Source organism: Bos indicus, chromosome 20, assembly GCF_029378745.1.
Source record: "Bos indicus isolate NIAB-ARS_2022 breed Sahiwal x Tharparkar chromosome 20, NIAB-ARS_B.indTharparkar_mat_pri_1.0, whole genome shotgun sequence".
NCBI lineage: Eukaryota > Metazoa > Chordata > Mammalia > Artiodactyla > Bovidae > Bos > Bos indicus.
In genome coordinates this window covers 31,406,835-31,433,266 of record NC_091779.1, presented here as the reverse complement: position 1 = coordinate 31,433,266, position 26,432 = coordinate 31,406,835, and the positions used below count along the sequence as shown (strand labels likewise).

At 43.8% G+C, this 26,432-nt stretch overlaps 1 protein-coding gene across 1 annotated transcript in view; it reads left to right on the top strand.

The window, feature by feature from the left end:
* Positions 1-26,432, top strand: part of NIM1K (NIM1 serine/threonine protein kinase) — an 86,732-nt gene that overhangs the window by 39,054 nt on the left and 21,246 nt on the right. The window contains exon 2 of the mRNA XM_019983102.2: positions 17,397-18,402. Coding sequence (XP_019838661.1) covers positions 18,111-18,402 — 292 coding nt within the window. The 5' untranslated portion in view covers positions 17,397-18,110. The remainder of the gene's footprint in view (positions 1-17,396; positions 18,403-26,432) is intronic.

Below are 26,432 nucleotides of genomic sequence, written 5' to 3'. Positions count from 1 at the left end.
TTACAAGGCATCAAGAGTAAAGGCTCAGCTTTGTCAACAATCAGTTAGATATCTGGGCCTAATCATATCAGAAGGGACTAGGGCCATAGGCCCTGAGAGAATTAAACCTATACTAAACCATCCCCTACCTATGACTTTAAGACAATTGAGAGGATTTTTGGGAATCACAGGTTGCTGTCGCATTTGGATTCCGGGTTATGGAGAATTTGCCCGGCCTTTATATAAACTTATAGCTGAAACTCAGCAGGCCCAAACCGACAAACTGGAAACTCAAAAGGCTTTTAAGGTTCTTCAGTCTGCTCTCCTGCAAGCTCCAGCTCTGAGCTTGCCCACAGGGTCAGAATTTAATTTGTTTGTCACTGAAAGAAAAGGTGTGGCATTGGGAGTTTTGACACAACCCCAAGGGCCTCACCAGCAACCTATTGCTTATCTAAGCAGAGAATTAGATGTAGTTTCACGTGTGTGGCCCCACTGCCTAAGAGTAATTGGGGCAGCGGCTTTATTAGCACCTGAAGCTTTAAAAATAATTAATGGATGAAACCTTACTGTACTGACTTCTCACGATGTGAGTGGAATCTTAAATTCTAAGGTTAATATTTGGATGACAGACAGTAGGCTTCTTAAGTATCAGTCATTGTTGTTAGTAGGACCTGTGACTAAGCTTAAAGTTTGTGGAAATTTAAATCCTGCCACTTTCCATCCTGAGAAGGAAAATGAAACACCTGATCACAATTGTTCTCAATTCCTAACTTTAAACTATGCAGCTCGGGAGGATCTAAAGGATACCCCATTAGACAATCCTGACATGGAAATATTTACAGATGGCAGTTCTTTTGTTCAGGATGGAAAGCGTAAAGCAGGTTATGCCATGGTGACTGCTGAACAGGTTTTGGAAGCAAAATCTCTCCCCCAGGGAACCAGTGCTCAGTTAGCGGAGCTTGTGGCTCTGACCCGAGCTCTAGAGTTAAGCAAAGGGCAGCGGATGGGCCTGATAATCTATGTGAGTCTACTTCTGCTGACTCCAAATATCCTGAGTCTGCCGTTTGATCCTCAAGACAATGCCTTCCTGTCCTGGGCTCACTCCTATGCTGCACTCCACAATCGGTCTAACTGCTGGGTCTGCGGAGTGCTCCCCTCTTCATCAGTGGAAGGCTTCCCGTGGTGGACATCCCCACTTCAAGGAAAAGACTTTATCCAAGTCTGTGAATACAACAATCACATGCAATGCCTCTTCTTCATCTGATGACATTTACCAACCCTAAAATGGACTTGTGCAACACTTTACACTTTAACTATGGACATAATGTGACTTTTAATTTTGATTCTGATTGTTTTGTTTTTGCTGTTTGCTCCCTGCATCTGTAACTGTATAACTGGATTTGTTTCTAGGCACATGAAAGCTTTTAAGTTACAAATGGTTGCTCAAACTCCTGCTACTGCTGTAGCTTCCAACAACTACTATTTGGGGCCCCTGGATCAGATATCCTCAATATGAGGATTAGGAGAATATGTTGCCTCACCAATTTAGGGACAATGCCCCTTGTCAGCTTGGAAGCAGTTATGGAATGAGAACGACGCCCCTTTTCCCTAGGCAACATAATTCTCCTAGAGACAGTTCCTAGGCAGGTTGATAAGGAGTCTAGGGGTCCCCAAGGAGAGAGGGGTCTGGAATTCTCAAGGAGGAAGAAAGGACAAACTTTTTTTTCTTTCTCTACATTCCTTAGGATTATATAACAATAATGCGTCCTGCCTAAGGACAGTCTTTGGATTAAACCTTCTGTTATCTTAAAATGTAAATTATGGGAGTAGAATTGGTCTTTACAAGGATGTATCCTGCCTGAGGACAGTGTTATCTTAAAATGTAAATTATGGGAGTCAGTCTGATGAGGTCTTTACAACCTCCAGACATTCTTTGGATTATATAACTTCATTGTTAACACTAGCAAGCGGGTACTCTTTCTGCCCCCTTCTGATGCCTATGTCAGAAGCTTTTTCTATCTCCTTTATACTTTAATACAACTTTATTAAAAAAAAAAAAAAGAGCAGTTTCTGCTTTGACTTGCAAATATTTTTAATCCCCTAAAAATAAGCCATGAGCTGCAAATAGGCATGAATGTTCCTGTACTGCATTTCCTAAATTAGTTATTTCTGAGGAGATGTAGAATTCATTTTGTTTTTCTGCTCAGGGCCACCTGCTTGTGATTCAACTGATGATTTCATTCTGTATCTTAATGCCTTTCCTTATTTGTTTGGAGGCAGGCATGCTCTCTCAGAAAAGCTGGGAAGACCTGTGTTTTGGAAATGAATTATAACTGAGGTTTATATCTTTATGGGGAAGAGCTTGAGTTTCTGCCATGTCGCTACTGGAACATGTCCCCATTCTCTTGCTCATGTGTTTAAAATTCCTGGTTTCACGTGTTGTAAGGGTAACTTAAATATGCAGTCTTCACTCTCTTTGAGTAAACTGTCAAGACATCAAGGACAACTTTCTTAACTTCAGATAGCCTTGGTTTTGTTTATTGTTTTAATCGGTGCAAAGGAAGCGACAGTCCTCACCTCACAGGGTTGTCCGGTCATTCATCCGTTCATTCACTCAGTCATCTGCTGCACTGTTGCCTGTTGTAAAATACTATAAATATTATATTTTTTGATCTAGCAGATTTTAGCAATTTTTAAAACTGCATTATATAAAAATTTAATATAGATACAAAAATGATGTATTTTTTTGTATAGATACAAAATGCATTTGTATCTATACAAAATGTACGGATACAAAATAGGTTTAAATACAGATACAAAAATTTTTTTTGTATAGATACAAAAGTGGTATATTCCCAAGGTTAAAAGATACTTAATCACTTAGAAGGCAGGCATGACACCCTACTCCAGTACTCTTGCCTGGAAAATCCCATGGACAGAGGAGCCTGGTAGGCTGCAGTCCATGGGGTCACTAAGAGTCGGACACGACTGAGCAACTCCACTTTCACTTTTCACTTTCATGCATTGGAGAAGGAAATGGCAACTCACTCCAGTGTTGTTGCCTGGAGAATCCCAGGGACGGGGGAGCCTGGTGGGCTGCCGTCTATGGGGTCGCACAGAGTCGGATACGACTGAAGTGACTTAGCAGCAGCAGCAGCAATCACTAAGAAACTATGTCATCCTACACCTCACAGAGGTGGGCCGCTTCCACCCAGTTAGCTACATTTGTGGATTAAACTAGGCTGATCTATTTTCTGTTTCATTTTATAGTGAATTGTTTTCATAATCTTCCTCTTGGGACCCAAATTATTATAGCTGTCTTACTGACAGTTAATTGAGGATTTTATAACTTTGTCTAACTCTGAAATCAGAGTTGTAAGAAAATGCCAGTGAGATAAAGGTATTCTGTAAGAATGAATTCCACGGTCAAATAAACTTGGAGAACACTGAATTAAACAAACAAACAAAAAACAGATTTTCTTTGTGTATGTGTTTTAAATACCGCAAGATAGTGAGGTACTAACGCAGAAATCTAAGAAGGGTGAACACGCACCATTCCCAGGGGTATTTGACTATGGACCTATTGACTGCCCTTGCCTTTTTCTCTGATGATGTTTCTATAAAACCTAGAGCAGAATTGGTAAATTAGCAACCTGACAGTCAAATCTGGCTGGAGGGGTCTGTTTCACATGGCCACACAGTGTTTTTAAAATATTTGAACCACCATTTAAAGATTGAGAGAGTTGACTAAAAATGTATTGATTTCCAGTTGCCTTTAAAGGATTAAAAGGCTTGGGAAAAGCAAGCTTGCCTTCCAGCGTGGCCGCCCGTGTTTTTGCTGGGCCTGGCTGCCTTATCATGCTGGGGTTGGGGGCTGCACTATGCCCCGCTGAACACCTGCAGAGCCCTCGTGGGCACTGGAATCTGTGACCATGATGGTCAAGAGCGCCTCAACAGTGGCAGAGCTTAGTGTGGAAAAAGTCAATTGATGTAAGCCCATCAGCCCGGGTGGACGGCCACGGTCACGAGTGTAAGGGTAATGCGGAGACCCAGCCTGGAGGCTGGGAAAGTAGCCTGTGAATGTGTCAAGGAGCCATGTTGCTGTTCATCTCTAGGGCAGAGTCAATACGTTCATTTTCCATTCGCTTTAGTTTCCCAACTGCCGACATCCCTGCTCGCCACCTCCCATGGGGATCTTGACGGGTGTGTTGGGGAATACAAAGCTGGGGCCAAAAGCTAATAAGGTGCAAATAATTTTTAAATGTTAAGATCGATTTTCAAATGGAGCGTGTTTGCTAATGATCTCCCCCGAGGGTCCACTGCATCTGAGGAGGATTACAGGAGCTTTGGCTGTCCTCCCATCGTGTCGCCACATGGAGAGAAAACCCAGCTTTTTTTTCTAAGCAAACCCGTGCCTGGCCTTGCCAACCAAGGAAGAAGTTGTCTGTGAGCCTTGCCCAGAAGTTTTATAATTTAAACTCAGACAAAGAGAACAAAGATGAACTGGTTTTCTTTGATATTATTTTCACAGTGGGTTGCAAGTCAAGAAAATAAATGACCGAGTAAGCTCCGTTTTCTTTAATCTTATTTAATACATTGCTATGCAGCCACAGCAAGCTAATAATTAAGAACCATTCTGCCTCCTCCAGAGGCTTTGATCTACAGCGACGCGACTCTTGTATTTTTGGCTGGTTGGGTTTCTAAGCTCTCATTAATGTCCATAAAAACTGGTCAAAATCAAAAGGGCAGAGAGTAAAACAACAACAAACCATGATAGCATCTAAGAAAAGGGAGGATTTTGTCTGCAATTATGTATGTCATAATTTCCATTATTTGCTTATTTTCAGCATGATATAGCTTGATATTTTAGGACACTACTAGAAAACAGTCCAAATATAAACCATTTATAGTAATCTCACAACCTCTCATCAGGATTTCTGCTTCCAGATATCTAAGAGAAGTCTTCAGGAAAAAAAAAAATCCTGCAAAATAAAAATGAATATTCATCACCAAATAGGATGTATCTTTCTAGTTAGATATTTTCTTCTATTTTTATACTCTGTTGGAATTTGTGAGAATCTGGAGTTTTTCCCCATTCATCACTAATTTTGAAATTTCTGAGATTTGTAGGCAGTTCAAGTACAATAGAATCCATGTGTCTTTATTGGGAGCACAATAGTGTGAGTCTGGGAATTCTGATAATTAGATGTTGGACTTCGTGAATGGATGGTCCTCGGTTTTTCGGTCTCTTTAAACAGCTCTTCAATTGAATTCCTAAATTTCAGTTTCCCAGAGCTCTCTTTCTTGTTCTTTGAGGGTTTTTGTTTTGGTTTGGTTTTAGCACTTTGTTCTGGTTTTATGGATGCAGTATTTTATCTTTTGTCCTGTGTTGCTTTCTGTTTTCTTCAAGTTCCTTTCGGTCACTCCTATTTGGGTTGGGTTTGCTTTCTTTCTTTCATCTGGGAGCCTTTCCTCAGGTGTCTGGTGCCTCTTGACTGGACATTCATTCTAAGAAGAAGGCACTCAGATCTGATTGGAAGTTCCTTGCCTGCAAGTGAAACTGGCACCTGGCGAACTGAACAGTTGGTGGTCAGGCGGGTTGGAGAACTTCCAAGTATGGGTTTCAGGAGGTCTTTTCTCTTTAACCAAAAGAGAAATCCCCTTCGTGGCAGCTTTTGTACCTGTTTCCCTTTATTCCAGAAACTCAGAGCGTAGGGCTGCAGAGAGAAGAGGGGAACAGGAGATTCCTTATCCGAGTCTGAGCTAAGGGACCGTCCTTGCCTTGTGTGCCTGAGCTGCTCTGTGTGAGCAGCACCACTCTGAGAAGAGAGAGGGTTGGGCTCCCACTGCTCTGCGTTCAGACAACCCCCATGGTTTTGGTCTTTTTCAGTCCTCCAGACCCTGAGTTAGTTGGTCTCTTACAGTTTGAAGTCTCTTGAGTGTTCAGGAAAGTGCATCTCATTGGCGTGTCCTGATGTGGAATTCCAACCAGTTCATTATAAAGAAATCTGCTGCTGCTGCTAAGTCACCTCAGTCGTGTCCGACTCTGTGCAACCCCGTAGATGGCAGCCCATCAGGCTTCGATGTCCCTGGGATTCTCCAGGCAAGAACACTGGAGTGGGTTGCAATTTCCTTCTCCAATGCATGAAAGTGAAAAGTGAAAGTGGAGTCGCTCAGTCGTGTCCAACTCTTAGCGACCCCATGGACTGCAGCCTAAAAGGCTCCTCCGTCCATGGGATTTTCCAGGCAAGAGCACTGGAGTGGGGTGCCATTGCCTTCTCTGAAAGAAATCTAGTCCTGAATATTCATTGGAAGGACTGATGCTGAAGCTGAAACTTCAATTGTTTGGCCACCTGATGTGAAGAACTGACTCATTGGAAAATATCCTGATGCTGGGAAAGATTGAAGGCAGGAGGAGAGGGGGACGACAGAATGAGATGGTTGGATGGTATCACCGACTCAATGGACATGAGTTTGAGTAAGCTCTGGGTGTGAGTGATGGACAGGAAGGCCTGGCGTGCTGCAGTCCATGGGGTCGCAAAGAGTCGGACACGATTGAGTGACTGAACTGAATTGATGTAGAATTTTAGGTTGCAGTTTTCTCTACCTTCTTTGCAGTCATTAACCACTCTTCAATTTGCTTTCCATCTCCCCAAAACATGTGGACACCTTGCGTCTGCTATTACTTCTCTTACACTGTTTATCGTTATGTGTTTATGCCTTTTCCCCTTCCTATTCCTATTGTGGAGTTTTGGAAGGAACTAGAGATAAATGAAGGACTTCCCTGGTAACTCAGATGGTAAAAAAGTCTGCCTACAATACAGAAAGCCCAGGTTTGATCCCTGGGTCCGGAAGATCCCCTGGAGAATAGAATGCAACCCACTTCAGTGTTCTTGCCTGGAGAATTCCATGGAGAGAGGAGCCTGGTGGGTTACAGTTCATGAGGTCACAAAGAGTCAGACACGACTGAGCAACTAACACACACACAAAGATAAATGGAAGTGTAAAATTCTGTATTTAACTGGACAAGTTCAAGTTCAGTCACTCAGTCATGTCCGATTCTTTGCAACCCTATGGACTGCAGCACACCAGACTTTCCTTGTCCATCATCAGCTCCCGGAGCTTGCTCAGACTCATGTCCATTGAGTCGGTGTTGCCATCCAACCATCTCATTCTCTGTGGTCCCCCTCTCCTCCTGCCTTCAATATTTCCCAGAATCAGGGTCTTTTCCAATGAGTCAGTTCTTCTAATCAGGTGGCCAAAGTATTGGAGCTTCAGCATCAGTCCTTCCAATAAATATTCAGGACTAGTTTCCTTTAGGATTGACAGGTTTGATTCCTTGCAGTCCAACGGACTCTCAAGAGTCTTCTCCGACACCACAGTTCAAAAGCATCAATTCTTCAGTGCTCGACTTTCTTTACAGTAAAACTCACATCCATACATGACTACTGGAAAAACACTAGCTTTGACTTGATGGACCTTTGTCAGCAAAGTAATGTCTCTGTTTTTTAATATGCTGTCTAGGTTGGACATAGCTTTTCTTCCAAGGAGCAAGAGTCTTAATTTCAAGGCTGCAATCACCGTCTGCAGTGATTTTTGGAGCCTAAGAAAATAAAGTCTGCCACTGTTTCCATTGTTTCCCCATCTATTTGCCGTGAAGTGATGGGGCCTGTTGCCATGATCTTTGTTTTTTGAATGTTGAGTTTCAAGCCAGCTTTTTCACTCTCCTCTTTCACTTTCATCAAGAGGCTCTTTAGTTCTTCTTCGCTTTCTGCCATAAGGGTAGTGTCATTTCATATCTGAGGTTATTGGTATTTCTCCCAGCAATCTTGATTCCAGCTTGTGCTTCATCCAGCCCAGCATTTTGCATGATGTACTCTGCATATGAGTTAAATAAGCAGGGTGACAATATACAGCCTTGATGTAGTCCTTTCTCGATTTGGAACCAGTCTGTTGTTCCATGTCCAGTTCTAACTGTTGCTTCCTGATCTGCATACAGATTTCTCAAGAGGCAGGTCAGGTGGTCTGGTATTCCCATCTCTTTAAGAATTTTCCACAGTTTATTCTGATCCACACAGTCAAAGGCTTTAGTGTAGTCAATGAAGCAGAAGTAGATGTTTTCTTGGAATTCTCTTTATTTTTCTATGATCTAGCAGATGTTGGCAATTTGATCTCTGGTTCCTCTGCCTTTTCTAAATCCAGCTTGAACATCTGGGAGTTCTCAGTTCACATACTGTTGAAGCCTCACTTGGAGAATTTTGAGCATTACTTTGCTACCCTGTGAAATGAGTCCAATTGTGTGATAGTTTGAACATTCTTTGGCATTGCCTTTCTTTGGGACTGGAATAAAAACTGATCTTTTCCAGTCCTGTGGCCACTGCTGAGTTTTCCATATTTGCTGGCATATTGAGTGCAGCACTTTCACAGCATCATCTTTTAGGATTTAGAGTAGCTCAACTGGAATTCCATCACCTCCACTAGCTTTGTTTGTAGTGATGCTTCCTAAGGCCCACTTGACTTCCCATTCCAGAATGTCTGGCTCTAGGTGAGTGATCACACCATCATGGTTATCTGGGTCGTGAAGATCTTTTTTGTATAGTTCTTCTGTGTATTCTTGCCACCTCTTAATATCTTCTGCTTCTGTTAGGTCCATGCCATTTCTGTCCTTTATTGTGCCCATCTTGCATGAAATGTTCCCTTGGTATCTCTAATTTTCTTGAAGAGATCTCTAGTCTTTCCCATTTGATTATTTTCCTGTATTTCTTTGCATTGATCACTGAGGAAGGCTTTCTTCTCTCTCCTTACTATTCTTCGGAACTCTGCTTTCAGATGGGTATATCTTTCCTTTTCTCCTTTGCCTTTAGCTTCTCTTCTTTTCTCAGCTATTTGTAAGGCCTCCTCAGACAACCATTTTGCCTTTTTGCATTTCTTTTTCTTGGGGATGGTCTTGATCACTGCCTCCTGTACAATGTCATGAACTTCCATCCATATTTCATCAGGTACTCTGTCTATCAGATCGAATCCCTTGAATCTATTTGTCACTTCCCCTAAATAAGGGGATTTGATTTAGGTCATACCTGAATGGTCTAGTGGTTTTCCTTACTTTCTTCAATTTAAGTCTGAATTTTGCAATAAGGAGTTCATGATCTGAGCCACAGTCAGCTCCTGGTCTTGTTTCTGCTGACTGTGTAGATTTTCTCCATCTTTGGCTGCAAAGAATATAATCAGTCTGATTTTGGTATTGGCCATCTGGTGATGTCCATGTGTAGAGTTGTCACCTCTTGTATTGTTGGAAGAAGGTGTTTGCTATATCCAGTGCATTCTCTTGGCAAAACTCTGTTAGCCTTTGTCTTGCTTCATTTTGTACTCCAAGGCCAAACTTGCCTGTTATTCCAGGTATCTCTTGACTTCCTGCTTATGCATTCCAGTCCCCTATGATGAAAAGGACATCTTTTTTTTGGTGTTAGTTCTAGAAGGTCTTGAAGGTCATCATAGAACTGTTCAGCTTCTTTGGCATTAGTGGTTGGGGCTCACACTTGGATTACTGTGATATTGAATGGTTTGCCTTGGAAATGAACAGAGATTATTCTGTCATTTTTGAGATTGCACCCAAATACTGTAATTCAGACTCTTTTGTTGACTATGAGAGCTACTCCTCATTTAACAGGAAGCTCCTTATTTTCTTTTGATTTTAAAAGCAATCCATTAGTTTTAGAGAATCAAGTGTGCCAGTGCAGGAGACACAAGAGAGGCAGGTTTGATCCCTCTGTAAGGAAGATCCCCTGGAGGAGGGCATGGCAACCCACTCCAGTATTCTTGCCTGGAGAATCCCATGGACAGAGGAGCCTGGTGGGCTGCAGCCCATAGGGTCACAAAGAGTCAGACACAACTGAAGTGACTTAGCATGCGTGCACGGTTGGCAGTTTCCCTATATAACCAAATGTAAAGCAAAATTTTTGTACACCAATTGTTTAAGATGGCAACACATTACGTATTTTTCTTTTTTTTTAATTATTTATCTTTGGCGCACTGGGTCTTTGCTTTGAGGAGGATTTCTCTAGTTGCAGCGCATGGGCTTCTCATTGCAGTGGCTTCTCTTGTTGCCAAGCGTAGGCTCTAGGGCCCGCAGACTTCAGTAGTTGTGCTTCGCAGCCTCTAGAGCACAGGTTAGAGCAGTTGTGGCACAGGAGCTTACTTGCCCATGGCATGTGGAATCTTCCTGGATCAGGAATTGGACCAGGAATTAAACCCGTGTCCCCTGTGTTGGCAGGCAGATTCTTAACCACTGGACCACGAGGGAAGTCCTAATTTTCTTTTGTAAAGGTAAATACATGCACATGAAAAAAAAATTAAGTAAACCACATAAAAGAGTAGTGACAAACACACACCTTTTCCTCATTCCAATTCCCAGTCCAGCAACTTCCCTCCCAGGTGCAATAGCTATTGCTAGTTTCTCAGGTATACCCTCCTGTTTCTCTTTTTTTTTTTTTTTTAATATTTTTATTTATTTATTTGCTGCTCTGGGTCTTTGATGCTGCAGGTGGGATCTTTAATTGTAGCATGGAGGGTCTAGTTCCCTGACCAGGGAGCAAACCTGGGCCCCCTGCCTTGGGAGCAAGGAGTCTTATCCACTCAACTGCCAGGGAAGTCCCCTATACTTCTGATATCACATTATGTATACTCTGCTGACCTCTTAACAGTATTTCTTGGATATCATAGCTCTTTCTTTGTTTTTACAAAAGCACAGTAATCCATTATTTTTGTATATGTATGTATTTTATCTTATTCAACTGATCCCTTCTGATGGGCATTTACGCAGTGTCCTTACTATTTACTATACTATATACAATTACTATAAAACAATGCAGCAGTGAATATGTACCTTTATATTCGAAATATGTATGTCTTTGTGAATGTGTGTATAGGATAAATTCTAGAAGTAAAATAGCTGAGGCAAAGATTACATACGCTTGCACTTTAATAGCTATAGCCAAATTGTCCTCCAAGGAATTGTACCAATTTATATTCTCAGTAGCAATGAATGCAAGCTCCTGTTTCACTCTCTAACCAGTGCATTATAACTTTTTTTAGTAGTTTCTAAATATAATTTGTACAAAATCTAATTTCAGGGACTTCCTTGGTGATCCAGTGGTTAAGACCCTGCCCTTCCACTGCAGGGGACATGGGTTCGATCTCTGTCTGGGAACTAAGATCCTGCATACCATGCAGCATGGCAAAAAGCCCCACATAATTTCAGCATAGTTTTATGTCTATTTCTTTGGTTGTGAGATTGGGCATCTCTTTGTATGTTATAAACCCATTTGTATTTTCTGTGAAATGTCTGCTCAGGCTCTCTGTCACTTTCTTTTGGAATATTGTTTTCTTTCTTATCAATTTGTAAAAAATAGCTCCTTATTTAGAAAATTAGCTCTTTGTCTTTCATATGCATTGGAAAATTTTCTCTACCATTTATCATTCAATTTGTTTTATTTGTTTATGATACACTTTTAGCAAATGGAAAGTTATAGTTTTTAAAAATTATTTTATTGAAGTATAGTTGATTTACAATGTTCTGTTAACAGAAAGTTGTACTTTTATTCAGTCAGACATTATTTTATTTTATGGTCTTCTCTGAGATCTTTAAAAAGTTTCTGATTTTTTTCTAGTATTTTATGGTTTCATTTATTTTGCATTTATTTGGTGATCTATTTTGGAATTTATTTGAGACTAGGTGCAAGATCGGGGTTCAGTTTTTTCTAGTTGGTTTGCTAGCTCTCCCAACAAGTTGAGATTCATACTCAATACAATCCCACAGCACTATTTGCAAAACTGTAACAACTTTATTATCTGATCTAAACAGATAATTAAAGTCTCTGGACTTTAAGGCAAGACAATTGATTCAAGCCCACTGTGTGGATGTAGGGGATGTAATCCAAAATAGAGCCTGACTACACTTGGCATTTGTGTCAGATCCCTCCTCCCTCTATGCTGAATTAGGAGGGCAGAAAGGAGAAATTCCTGGGGCACCTGAAGTCAATCAGGGCAGCAAGTCTAAAACTCCATTGTAAATCCCAGGCCAAAATGAAGCTCGAGATATAGATCTCAAATCGAGAGAGTTGGGGAACCAGGAAAGCAGAGAAGCCCTGGCCAAGCAGTGCCCCAGGGAGTCGGAGAGCAATCCCAGGAGGCATGAAGCCTGGGTGCTTGGGGAGACTTGATCCTCTGAACGGGGCAAGGAGAAGGAAGATTTTGAATTTCTTTTTTTTTTTTTTTCTCTTAAAAAAAATTTTTTTTTATTTTAATTGGAGGCTAATTACTTTACAATATTGTGGGTTTTGCCATACGTTCACATGAATCAGCCATGGGTGTACATGTGTTCCCTGTCCTGACCCTCCCTCCTACCTCCCTCCCCATCCCATCTCTCAGGGTCATCCCAGTGCACCAGCCCTGAGCACCCTGTCTCATGCATCGAACCTGGACTGGTGATCTATTTCACATATGATAACATACATGTTTCAATGCTATTCTCTCAAATCATCCCACCCTCGCCTTCTCCCACAGAGTCCAAAAGTCTGTTCTTTATATCCGTGTCTCTTTTGCTGTCTTGCATATAGGATCATTGTTACCATCTTTCTAAATTCCATATATATGCATTGATATACTGTATTGGTGTTTTTCTTTCTGACTTACTTCACTCTGTATAATAGGCTCCAATTTTATCCACCTCATTAGAACTGATTCAAATGCATTCTTTTTAATATGTACCTCAGCTTTCTTGTCCATTCGTCTGCTGATGGACATCTAGGTTGCTTCCATGTCCTGGCTATTATAAACAGTGCTGTGATGAACATTGGGGTACACGTGTCTCTCTCAATTCTGGTTTCCTTGGTGTGTATGCCCAGCAGTGGGATTGCTGGGTCGTATGGCAGTTCTATTTCCAGCTTTTTAAGGAATCTCTACACTGTTCTCCATAGTGGCTGTACTAGTTTGCATTCCCACCAGCAGTGTAAGAGGGTTCCCTTTTCTCTGCACTCTCTCCAGCATTTATTGTTTGCAGACTTTTTGACAGCAGCCATTCTGACCGGCATGAAATGGTAACTCATTGTGGTTTTGACTTGCATTTCTCTGATAATGAATGATGTTGAGCATCTTTTCATGTGTTTGTTAGCCATCTGTATGTCTTCTTTGGAGGAATGTCTGTTTAGTTCTTTGGCCCATTTTTTTATTGGGTCGCTTATTTTTCTGGAATTGAGCTGCAGGAGTTGCTTATATATTTTTGAGATTAGTTGTTCGTCAGTTGCTTCATTTGCTATTATTTTCTCCCATTCCGAAGGCTGTATTTTCACCTTGCTTATTGTTTCCTTCAAAGGCTGTATTTTCACCTTGCTTATAGTTTCCTTCATTGTGCAAAAGCTTTTAAGTCTAATTAGGTCTCATTTCTTTATTTTTGCTTTTATTTCCATTACTCTGGGAGGTGGGTCATAGAGGATCCTGCTGTGATGTATGTCGGAGAGTGTTTTGCCTATGTTTTCCTCTAGGAGTTTTATAGTTTCTGGTCTTACACTTAGACCTTTAATCCATTTTGAGTTTATTTTTGTGTGTGGTGTAATAAAGTGTTCTAGTTTCATTCTTTTACAAGTGGTTGACCAAAGATTTTGAATTTCTGAACAGTCCTGTAGCAATTCTCAGTCGTATGGGGGAATTCAAAGTAAGCTTTTCCCTACAAAAGAAGGCAGGACCAGAAATCCTATTACGCACCAGTAGGTAGCTCGGGTCTTGAAAATGTGGAGTGAAAGAAGCTTTCTGGATAACCCAAGTAACTGTTGCAATAGTGTTGGGTGTGTGCTAAGTCGCTTCACTTGTGTCCGACTCTTTGCAACCCTCTGGTCTGTAACCGGCCAGGGTCCTCTGTCCATGGGATTCTCCAGGCAAGAATACTGGAGTGGGTTGCCATGCTCTCCTCCAGGGGATCTTCCTGATGTAGGAATTGAACCTGTGTCTCTTGCATCTCCTACACTGGCAGGTGGGTTATTTACCTCTAGCACCACCTGGGAAGCCCCATTATCTGTCTATAAATAAAAATATTTACCTGTACTAGATAGATCATACTTGAATATAATGATCGATGACTGGGTAAGTTAATTCATTCCTTCTTCACCAAATGTGTGTCAAACAAATGCCAAGCACTGGACTGAGCCCTGGGAGCTGGAAGAATAAGGTGCAGGTTCCTGCCTCCAGGTGCTTATCCAGTTGGGGTACAAGTAGGTCGGCAGCAGTGACCACACCGTGGTGAAGTGCTCGCAGGGAGGCAGGCCTGGAGTCCTGCAGAAGGCCCAGGGAGGGATAGAGCCAACCTGCAGGGACACCAGGTGAGCAAGCACTGCATCTTGTAGGAAGGCCGTACTCTCTTTGTGAAGGTGAAATTAAAGTTTCTTCCAGAATTACCGGGTTGACCAAAAAGTTCGTTTGGGTTGACCAAATGTTCATTCCATAACATCTTATGGAAAAGCCAGAATGAACCTTTTGGCCAACCCAATACAATTGTTACCCCACTTCTCGTCTGTGTGGTCTTGCTATGCCAGGAATCTGAGGAGATCTTCATAGAACTTCTTAATCTGAAGTACAGGGATGTTCTCAGAGGGTCTGTGAACCCTTACAGCTGGATGCAGACTTTGTGTGGGTGGTTCTTCCTGGAGGTAGGGTCACAGACTTTGCTAGAATCTCCAAGGAGTGTGCAACTTCAGAAGGCTTAAGAACAAGTGACTTAGATTTTCCTCAAGCTGATCAAGGCTCTTTTTATCTTAAAAAATATCTTAAAAAAAAAAAAAAAAAAACCTAATCAGACTCTTGGGCCTTCCCAGGTGGCGATAGTGGTAAAGAACCCTCCTGCCGATGCAGAACACATGAGACTCAGGTTCAATCCCTGAGTGGAAAGATCCCCTGGAAGAAGGCATGGCACCCCACTCCAGTATCCTTGCCTGGAGAATCCCATGGACAGATGAGCTGGGCGGGCTACAGTCCACGGGGTCACAAAGAGTCAGACACGACTGAAGTGACTTAGCATACACGCAGCCAGACTCTAGCCTAGAGATGTGTGTGGTTATTGATACCTGGCCCCTTTATCCTTTGGCCAGCTTCTCCTGCCCCATAGGAACAGGCACAGTGCTGGCAGCAACCTCCTCTTTCCTGTCCTTGTTTCTCTTTATTCAGCAACCCCATACTTAAACACAATAGCAATGCAAACCATTCTGTACCTAATTGTAATAACTAGATATCATCAAACAGAATTGGGAATTCCCATTTCCAAAGCAGTTTCTCATGTTTTTGCTCAGGTTTTGGTTCAGAATGCTTAAGTCCAAAAATCAAGTTCAACACACATTTAGTGAACACTTTCTTTATATAGGACATCATGCTCCATACTGAGAGAGACAGAAGAGGAGCAGGATACACAGGGGAAGTAAACCCCATTCCCACCTTCAGGGAAAGGAGACCTGTTGGAAACTGTACAAAGTGCTGTGGGGATCCAGAGAGGAAGCGACTGTTTCTTGCTGGAGGCTACATAGAAGAAAGCATGAAGATACCCGGGCTGGGCAATATTGCTCATCATGGAGGATGCCATAGGCAATTGCCCTCCAGTGACATTACCTTGTTTCTGAACCTTTAAAATGAGCTGCTGGATTATTTTAATAACCTTAAAATCATCTATCAGCTGGAGACTCACAGCTGATAGAAATACCTAGAAAATAAGCCTCGGAGAAAAATTGACCTGCGTTATAGAATACATTCAGAAAACTAAGATCATGGCATCTGGTCCCATCACTTCATGGGAAATAGTGGAAATTGTCAGACTTTATTTTTTGGGGCTCCAAAATCACTGCAGGTGGTGATTGCAGCCATGAAATTAAAAGATGCTTACTCCTTGGAAGGAAAGTTATGACCAAGTTATGACCAGAGACATTACTTTGCCAACAAAGATCCATCTAGTCAAGGCTATGGTTTTTCCAGTGGTCATGTATGGATGTGAAAGTTGGACAGTGAAGAAAGCTGAGTGCCTAAGAATTGATGCTTTTGAACTGTGGTGTTGGAGAAGAGTCTTGAGAGTCCCTTGGACTGCAAGGAGATCCAACCAGTCCATTCTGAAGGAGATCAGTCCTGGGTGTTCTTTGGAAGGAATGATGCTAAAGCTGAAACTCCAGTACTTTGGCCACCTCATGCGAAGAGTTGACTCATTGGAAAAGACTCTGATGCTGGGAGGGATTGGGGGCTGGAGGAGAAGGGGACGACAGAGGATGAGATGGCTGGATGGCATCACTGACTCGATGGACGTGAGTCTGAGTGAACTCTGGGAGTTGGTGATGGACAGGGAGGCCTGGCGTGCTGCAGTTCATGGGGTCACAAAGAGTTGAACACGACTGAGCGACTGACCTGAACTGAACTGATCTGATAGAATACCTGTCTTCCAGGATGGTCCAGTGGTAAGAACCTGCCTGCCAAGGCAGGAGGCACAAGAGACTCAGGCCCCATCCCTGGGCCAGGAACATCCCCTGGAGCAGGAAACGGCAACCTACTCCAGTATTCTTGCCTAGAGAATCCCATGGAAAGAGGAGCCTGGTGGGCCACAGTCCATGGGATTGCAAAGAGTCAGACACAACTGAGCGACTAAGCATGCACATGCATGCACAAAGAATACTACAGAAAGAAAGAGCAGGAGCAGCCCCTTTAGGAAAAGTCCTATGAGAGCATACAGGATAAAGGAAATATTTGTTGTTGTTATTCAGTTGCTAAGTCATGTCCAACTCTTTGCGACCCCATGGACTGCAGCACGCCAGGCTTCCCTGTCCTTCACTGTCTCCCAGAGTTTCCTCAAACTCATGTCCATTGAGTTGGCGATGCTATCCAACTAGTGCATCCTCTGTTGCCTGCTTCTCCTCCTGCCCTCAAACTTTCCCAGCATCAGGGTCTTTTTCAGTGAGTTGGCTCTTCGCATCAGGAAATACACTGTTATTTGAATCAATGTAAGAACTTTTGAAAACTAATATTAATAGGAAACATTTATCATCATGACTATTGTATAATTTTAAAAGTCTCGCTTTAAAGCAAGCCAAGGCAACCTGCTTATTTCCCTAAACATCAATAAAAAGAAAAATTGTTTCGCTAGAAACAAAAATAGAGATGTCATTTTGCTAGAAATATTACAGCCCGTGAGGGGTTTTCTGAAGTGTTGACAGGTGTGTTTGTGTGCATGTACATTTTCTTCTGACTTAATCGTGTGTGATCAAGCGTTTACTATGATATGAGTCAGAACCAAATGTGTAGATGCTTTTCGATTGTTGCTTCCCCAGCAGTTCTGCATTCATTATCAATGCTGTCCAGTGTGTTAACATGGGCTAATGTATTTTCTTATTCTCTATTCTTAGGATGAATCAGCACCCACCAAATTTTTGAGACTGCTCACGGCTTAGAGGCAAGCTCGTCTAAATTAAGGCCGGCTAAGGTGGCATTGCAGGGATTTAATCCTCCTCTAGCTGCCCGTGTGACCGGAAGGCTGATTTGCAAGTTTCTTCTTTCCTGGGGTCTGGATTGTCAGGTCTCCTGGGACCTGCGACTTGACAGCAAAAGTGCAAAATGAAGATCAGAGATAAGCACCAGCAGCGGGGACCTGGGGGCCTCCTGGGGGCTTTTACACACCAGGGCAGAAGATTTTCTGACCATCAAAGGAAATAGCAAACTGGAGCCTTTGTTTCGGGACAGAGCCACCTACCACAGAGCATCAGCACAGCCGGCCAGAAAGTTCTTGGAGCCTGATCAAGGCTAGGGTACCTGGATGCGTGCCTGATGGTCCAGTTAGAGCGGGGAAGTTCACTGTGAAGGAGGGTGTGAAATGTCTCGAGTGAGGCGGGCAGCTTTGGTCTTGGCTGGGTAGGCAGTGCTGGGGTTGGTCTCTGCCTTCGGCTGACTGAAGCCCAGAAAGGGGTTTGCGCATCCAGGAGTCTTTGCACAGCTCGCAAGGACGCAGGGCCCTTACAGCCTTTAAGTCCCATCTCCCATCCCCCTTGGGCCCCTTCCGCTCCTCCCCATCCTGCCCTGCTTGGTGCCTCTGCTGAGATGGAGAGGTGAGCCTGCCGTGGACGATGACTGCTGTGTATGTGAATGGAGGCGGCCTGGTGAACCCCCACTGTGCCAGGTGGGGTCGGCGGGAGAGCGAGGAGAGTGGCTGTCAGACGGAGTGTGCCAAGGAGGACGAGGAGGGAGAGCCTCGCCAGCTGACACCCTTTGAGAAGCTGACCCAGGACATGTCCCAGGATGAGAAGGTGGTGAGGGAGATCACTCTGGGCAAGCGGATCGGCTTCTATCGCATCCGAGGGGAGATCGGAAGTGGGAACTTCTCCCAAGTCAAGCTGGGGATTCACTCCCTAACCAAAGGTAGGAACTGACCTCTGAGGGTGATGTCCAGGGTGTGGGGACCTGATCTGAGGGGCGGGTTAGGAGTCTGGGGCCAGGGAAGCCGGTGGGGCAACTTCACTGAGTCCCTGCTAAGGGCAGGCATTAGGGCAGCTGCTGTCTGTCGTTATCGCAGTTCATTTTCACAGTGATGGCGTGAGCTCAGTGTTTTTATTTTCGCTTTATAGATAAGGAAACTAAGATCCAAAGAAGTCCAGTGTGGCTTTAGTTGTTTCATCTTAGGTGATTTTGACTCCAAAAACTCTTCTGCTATACCATGCAGCTGAACTCAAACACTGAGGGTGTTCTCTCCAGTTATGCCTTGGAGAAGCCGAGTGGAGTGTGGCTTGATCCCAAGGCCACTCACGTTCCAAGTCCTTCTTTGTAACTTCTGTCTATATTTGTGTGTCAATACCAGTGGCACAGGGACCCTCCCGGATGGTCAGTGGATAGCGGGGTCCAGCCTCTCCTCCTTACCTGAGGCTGCTGCATCTGTGAGGTTAGGGGAAAAGGGACTTGATCTCAGGATCTTCTCTGCTTCATCTGCCCTGCACCAATTCTCACTGTTGTTAGCTCCTTGCTTTCTAGCACAGACCAGTGCTTGCTTGACTGCTGGCCCCTCTGGACTCTAGACCAGCAGTGCCCACTGCCCTGGCCTCAGGAGCTGTGAGGAGAACCCACGTGGGCACTTCTCCAAGTTACCTGGAATTTAGCTAAGCTTGGAGATCGACATAATGGAGTTACAAGACAGAAAAAGAACACCTGCAATTCAGTATCGTCTATTGGCTTTTTTTTTTAATTTAATTTATTTTTTAACTTTACAATATTGTATTGGTTTTGCCATATATCAAAATGAATCTGCCACAGGTATACATGTGTTCCCCATCCTGAACCCTCCTCCCTCTTCCCTCCCCATACCATCCCTCTGGGTCGTCCCAGTGCACCAGCCCCAAGCATCCAGAATCGTGCATCGAACCTGGACTGGCGATTCGTTTCATATATGATATTATACATGTTTAAATGCCATTCTCCCAAATCATCCCACCCTCTCCCTCTCCTACAGAGTCCAAATGACTGTTCTATACATCAGTGTCTCTTTTGCTGTCTCATATACAGGGTTATTGTTACCATCTTTCTAAATTCCATATATATGCATTAGTATACTGTATTGGTGTTTTTCTTTCTATTGACTTTCTAAAGCCCATGGGCTCTGCTCTCTCCCTGCGAGTCCCATACTGATATTTATTCTCCTTGGATCTAGGCTGCCACCACGTCTTCAAGGGTGTTCTTTCTTATGTTAGAATTTTCTTTTCTCTTCTTCTCTAACCTCCAATCCCATTTCACTCTCATCCTTGTTGGATCCCTATAGAGAAAGCAGCACACACACACACATTCCCCCCCACAATCCACCCCCACACCCAAGTCACTGCAGCGTCCCCTTCTGTCTTGCTCTGAGCCCGAGTGTCTGGGTTCATGCCTTCACATCTCGGCTACTCATCTTACCTACCTGGGTGCGTGACAGCACTGCTGTGAGCCTTGGGTTCCTCACTGACAGAATGCAGCCAGGGGCATTGATTACATAAAACTAAATCGTGTGTGTGTGTGTGTGTGTGTGTGTGTGTGTGTTAGTTGCTCAGTCATATCTGACTCTTTGCAACCCTATGGACTGTAGCCGTCCAGGCTCCTCTGTCCATGGAATTCTCCAGATCTAGTGTGTGTGTGTGTGTGCGTGTTGGTTGCTTAGTCGTGTCCGACTCTTTGCAACCCCATGGATTGTAGCTGTCCAGGCTTCTCTGTCCATGTAATTCTCTAGGCAAGAATACTGGAGGGGGTTGCCATTTCCTTCTCCAGAGCATCTGATCTTCCCGACCCAGGGATCAAACTTAGGTCTCCCACATTCAGGCAGATTCTTTACTGTCTGAACCACCAGGGAAGCCTATAGGATTTAAATCTAAATTAGGACAGATGTTGCTTTTCAATGGTCTAGAGGAGAAGTGAAGGGTAAAAGAATTTTTCAATGGTCTAGAGCAAGAGTGAGGGGCAAAAGAGAAAACACATAGGGAGAGCTGAGGGGCTGGAGACTGAGACAGCAGTTGGAAGACTTGATCAGGAACGGGAGACAAGAAATTGGATAAACACAAACCAGGAGAGGAGTTCAGAAAGGAGAGAGTACCCAAAGTGGCAGAGAGGACACAGGGGCTGATGTCTGAGCAAAGCCTACTGGATGTGGCCAACATGGAACTCCTTCCTGAATGTGGGTTCAGATATTCGATTCTAAGGGAGAGGAAGCAAGAGAGAGTGGAAAGAACGTGGGCTTCAGAAACAGACAAATCTGAAAACATGCACTTCAGAGCATGGGCTTCAAATCCTTGTTCATTCACTTGCTAGGTATCTGACTTTGTGCATATTATACTCATTCTTTTGGTCCTCAGTTGCCTTAACTGCAAAACAGAGATAATTATTCTTAGAATTGTAGGGGAAATTAGGAATAACATAAACTCCATGGCACACAGTAGCCACTCAATAAATGGTAGCTATCACTGTGCACGTCTATTTTTTACTTAAACTTATTTCAGATGGAAATTTGATATTAATGTCTTGAAAATCTGTGATTAGAAGATAGTGGTAAAAGTAATACAAGGCAAACAAATTTAAAAGTTGTATTTATTTTTCCAGCTTTATTGAGATGTAATTGATGTACAATATTAAGACGACCATGTTCTGATTTTGTATATGTATGTCCTGCAAACTGATTACCTGGATAAGGTTCTTTAACACATTCATCCCCTCACATACTTACAACTGTGTGTGTGTGTATAGTGAGAACTTAAAAATCTATTTTCTTAACAACTTTCAAAAAATTTTAAACAGGGGATTCTCTGGCATTCCAGTCATTAAGACTCCACGCTTCCACTGCAGGGGGCAGGAGTTCGATCCCTGCTGAGGGAACTGAGATCCCACAAGTCACCCAGGGCAGCCAAATTTTTAAAAAAAATTTAACAATATTTTATTTAATGTCCTGCTGCTGCTGTTGCTGCTAAGTCGCTTCAGTCATTTCCAACTCTGTGAGACCCCATAGATGGCAGCCCACCAGGCCCCGCCGTCCCCGGGGTTCTCCAGGCAAGAACACTGGAGTGGGTTGCCATTTCCTTCTCCAAAGCATGAAAGTGAAAAGTGAAAGTGGAGTCGCTCAGTGAAAGTGGAGTCGCTCAGTCGTGTCCGTCTCTTAGCGACCACATGGACTGCAGCCCACCAGGCTCCTCCCTCCATGGGATTTTCCAGGCAAGAGTACTGGAGTGGGGTTCCATTGCCTTCTCCGTATTTAAAGTCCAAACTATGTCAAATTATTGTCCAAACTATTGTCATTTCAATGTGTATCCAATATAAGAAATTACTAATGCAATATCTTACATTAAAAAAAATTTTGTTTAAAGAAACTTAACAAGTGACTGAAAGTAATTTAAAACATGCCAAAAACCCATCTGAGTTTCTCTTTACCTTACCTAGGAGAGTTAAGGAAGAACTCTTAACTGATACTCTTAACTCCTAAATGATACGAAAATAACATTTTTATGCTGTGGTTCGGTGCTATTTAAGGCTGTTTCCTTGCACTAAAATCACTGCATGCCCCACGAGTGTTCCAGGTTCCGCTTTGGGAAACACTGACCTCATCTCATCCTCCTGTGTTTTACAAGTGGGAGTTACAGAGGTTCCGGAGTGCCTGTCCTGAGGTCACGGGCAGAGGCGGGGTTAGAACTCAGCTTCCTTTTTGCTGCACCCAAGCTGCCTCAGGATTTTGGTGCAGTGATGGGGTGACTCGTGTGCAGGGGAACTTTGTGGCCCCACATCGGGGTGGTGGAGCCAGGTTTCAGGGATGGAGGTTACCCTCTCCACCTCCCCTTTCTCTGGGACCACATGTTTTCTTGTTACTTCATACTTCTTTCTGCAGAGTGGTCTTCTGTGCTTAATTATCCAAAAGCACATCACCAACAATGACTGTTGCCCGTATCTATGTAATCTCTCAGCTTTATTGCCCATCTCCATCTGACCAGTCTCATCCTATTGCAGCTCAGATTTTAAAGGGAGAGAATATAAGTGCTCACTGGCCAGCCGGTGATGGGCCGCCCTGAGTCAAGAGCCTGCCTGGGTCAAGTCAGTGGCAGCCCCTTGGGTCACAAGGCCCACCTCACTGTCAGAAAAGCCCAAGGTCCAAAGAAGCATCTCTGAGAAGGGAGAGTGGAGAGCACTGCGAAATGATAACGTATCATCACAGAGACTGTAACCAGCTGAGCAGGGAACTGCCACTAGCCAACGGCAGCAGAGCATCTGGTTCTGTAGACACTGTTATGTGAGGAGGACAGAAGAAAGAGGATCAACAATTGGCATTTACATAGTGACTGTCATCTCAAATGCCAAAGGCTACTTGCCTGTTGTGTTACAGAATTAACTTAACTCTAGCCCCTTGGGTTTCAGAGAGCGTGGCTTTTCCTGCTTGTGCAGATGATGCCTCCGTGGCCTCACTGTCATGCTCTCCTCACTCATAACCCTCTACAGAGGAGCCTTGTTATCAAAGGTCCAGTGTCACCCTCTGCTTATGGAATGGTATGGGAGCAAAGGAGGGAAAGACGGCTAAAAGCACAGGAAGAGGAAAAATCAGTTCAACAATTATACGTATAAACAAAAGCCAGAAATTGTAATGGCAGGTCCCTGCACATGCTGTACTGATGCAACAGGAAGATGAATCCTGGACTTCACCTCCTAATTATGGACTTGTCCCCTGATGGCCTCATCCTGGTCCCATGCTCATCTCTCCTCTGGTTCTCCTGGAAGTGAGCCCAGGAAAGAATAGGAAGGTGAGAACAAAAGGGACTGAGAGCGTGAAGAAGGGGACCCAGATGCAAATTGATGTGAGGATGAAGAAAGAGCCAGGCAGTTCATGTATTGCTGCCGCTACTGCTGCTAAGTCACTTCAGTCGTGTCTGACTCTGTGCGACCCCATAGACGGAAGCCCACCAGGCTCCCCCGTCCCTGGGATTCTCCAGGCAAGAACACTGGAGTGGGTTGCCATTTCCTTCTCCAATGCATGAAAGTGAAAAGTGAAAGTGAAGTCGCTCAGTCATGTCCGACTTGTAGCGACCACATGGACTACAGCCCATCAGGCCCTTCCATCCATGGGATTCTCGAGGCAAGAGTACTGGAGTGGGGTGCCATTGCTTTCTCGGAGTTCATGTATTAGGAAGCAAGAACTCAGGGAAGATGCAGAGTGAAGACCTGAATACTGTGGGACTTCCTGGTGGTCCAGTGGCTAAAACTCTCCTGGTCAGGAAACTTAAGTTCTAAGTGCTGAAACTAAGAGTTCACGTGGCGCAGCTAAAGATTCTGCAAGATTGAGGGCAGGAGGAGAAGGGGGTGACAGAGGATGAGATGGTTGAATGGCATCATCAACTCAATGGACATGAGTTTGAGCAAACTCCAGGAAATAATGAAGGACAGGGAAGCCTGGATTTCTGCAGTCCGTAAGGTGGCAACAAGCAGGACATGACTGAGTGACTGAACAACAATGCTGCAGTTAAGACCTGGTGCAGAGACAAATGTATATATATATATATATATATATATATATATATATATATTTTTTTTTTTTTTAAAGGACTGTGACTTGTGACAAGAAGGAGGACATTAGCCTACCTGGAGGGGACTGGGATAGAAAGACAGAGGGACTACCTCTGAAATCTTCACCTCTACAATGGGGGAAGATTTATCAGGGAGTGGTTTAACCTTGCTGAAAATTCCAAATACCCTATCCTGTTACCAAGCCGTGTCAGATGACATCGTCTGAAGAGCGACTTGTTTAAATATGGTTCCCATACAAAGCCAGCTGGCCCAGAATTGTCATCAGGTTTTCTAGGAAACATGGACAATCTGGATAAGATCACGGAGGAGATTCCCAGGGAAATGGAAGGTTTCAGTGCCAGGGGTAGCTTCTAAGACAGTAGTTTATAAAAAGGTGCCCGCTGCTCATGATCCCTTGGGAGAAGGCTCCATACAGGCCCCCCGCTGGCTGGAGTTTATTTTTATAGCTAATGGCTCAGATTCCCTTGGGCCTTGCAAGCAAATAGAGCAGGCTGAAACCACCATGAGTCCCATTTTAGCTGATGAGAAATTTCTCAAAAGAGATGACACACAGCTTCTGAATATTTTATGTCCCATCTGTTGCCTCAATCAAAAGCAAAAGCGGCCACAGCGCCTGGCCCTTTCTCTGATGCTGCCCTTCCTGACCCCTTCTTCCCTGTCTTCTTCTCTTTCACTCGAGTCTCGTGTTTCTAGAACCCTTTCTCCTTCTCTCTTGATTTATTTATTCATCGGTTCATTCATTCTTTTTTTTTAAAAGTATAATTAACTCTCCTGTGCCTTGCAGAGGTGAATAAGATAGGGTTCTTGCTTGACAGGAACTCTCAGTAAGTAATGGAGACAGACAGGAAGCATTTGATAAGTGCTGTCACAGGGTAAGGGACAAAGGGTGTGCTCGACTGAACCTGAGATCAGGAAAGGGTCAGTTGATCAGGAAAGGCTTGTGTTATGTCTTGAGGTTTGCGGAGAAATGCTACAAGGGGAAGGGAGATGGCAGGCAGAGAGAGATGTTAAGTGAATGGAGGTATGAGCCAGGGTGAGGAGTGTTTGGAGATTTAAAAGTAATTCAGTGAGGGGGACTTCCTTGGGGGTCCCATGGCTAAGATTCTGCACTCTCAGTGCAGGGGCCCAGGTTCAATCCTTGGTCAGGGAACTAGATCCCACCCCCTGAAACTAAAGATCCTGCTTACTGACAAAAATCAAAGATTGAGGGTGCCGCAACTGAGACCCAACACAGCCAAATAAAGGAATGGAAAGTGAAAGTGTTAGTTGCTCAGTCATGTCTGACTGTTTGCGACCTCATGGACTGTAGGCCACCAGGCTGCTCTGTCCATGGAATTCCCCAGGCAAGAATACTGGAATGGGTTGCCATTCCCTTCTCCAGGGGCTCTTCCTGACCTAGGGATCGAACCCGCATCTCTTGTATCTTCTGCATTGGCAGGTGGATTCTCTTACCACTGTGCCCCCTGGGAAGCCTCAAAAGTGATTAATTATTATTTTAGTGAGGAAAATGAACTGAAGTTGAGGACTGCCAAGAGTCAGGGATGTCAGAATCAAATATTAGTCTAATGGTCCAGACAAATGACGATGTCCATCTCAACTAAGGAAGTGACAGTGAGGATGGAGAGAAGAGGATGCATTTGAAGACTAGTTCAGAATATTGGAAAACCTGTGGTTGACTGCATGGGGAAGAGCAGGAAGGGACAGGGAGGGGAAGAATTTAAAATGTCTCCCACGTTTCTGGCCTCAATGATTTATACTGAATAGTGACTACTGGAGAAGAAATGGATTTGAGAGTGCAGATTTTGAAGCCCTGACTTGGAGATACACAGAGGTCATGAAGTAGAGGAGCTAAATGACCATCTTGGAGCCCAAGAGAAAGTATGAATGAATAATAAAAGTTTGGAGCCTAACAAATCCAGATAGAGTGAAAGTCTTGTGTGTCCTGGTCACAGGCTCCTTGGTGTCAGACACTGTGTCTTATAGATCCTCAGACTTCCCCCACATTCAGTATAAGTAATAAGCATTCAAACAATACTTGGTGAATTAAGTCAGTATAATAACGTCCTCTGAAAATCCAGTGGTAGTGAGAAGAGATGTGGGAGGGAGCCATGCAGGGCAGTACTCTCTGGTGGGTTCCTCATACTGTGATCTCCCAGGAGAACAGAGCTGGAAGACTCACACAGGCTCTAGTAAAGCTTAATCAATAAGGCCTACTGGTGTTTATTTTTTTATTGTATTTTAAAATATTTATTTTTATTTATTCGGCTGCATTGAGTCTTAGTTGCTGCACTCGGAATCTTTCGTTGCAGCACGTGGGATCTAGTTCCCCAACCAGGGCTTGAACCCGGGCCCCCTGCAGTGGTGGCACAGAATCTTAG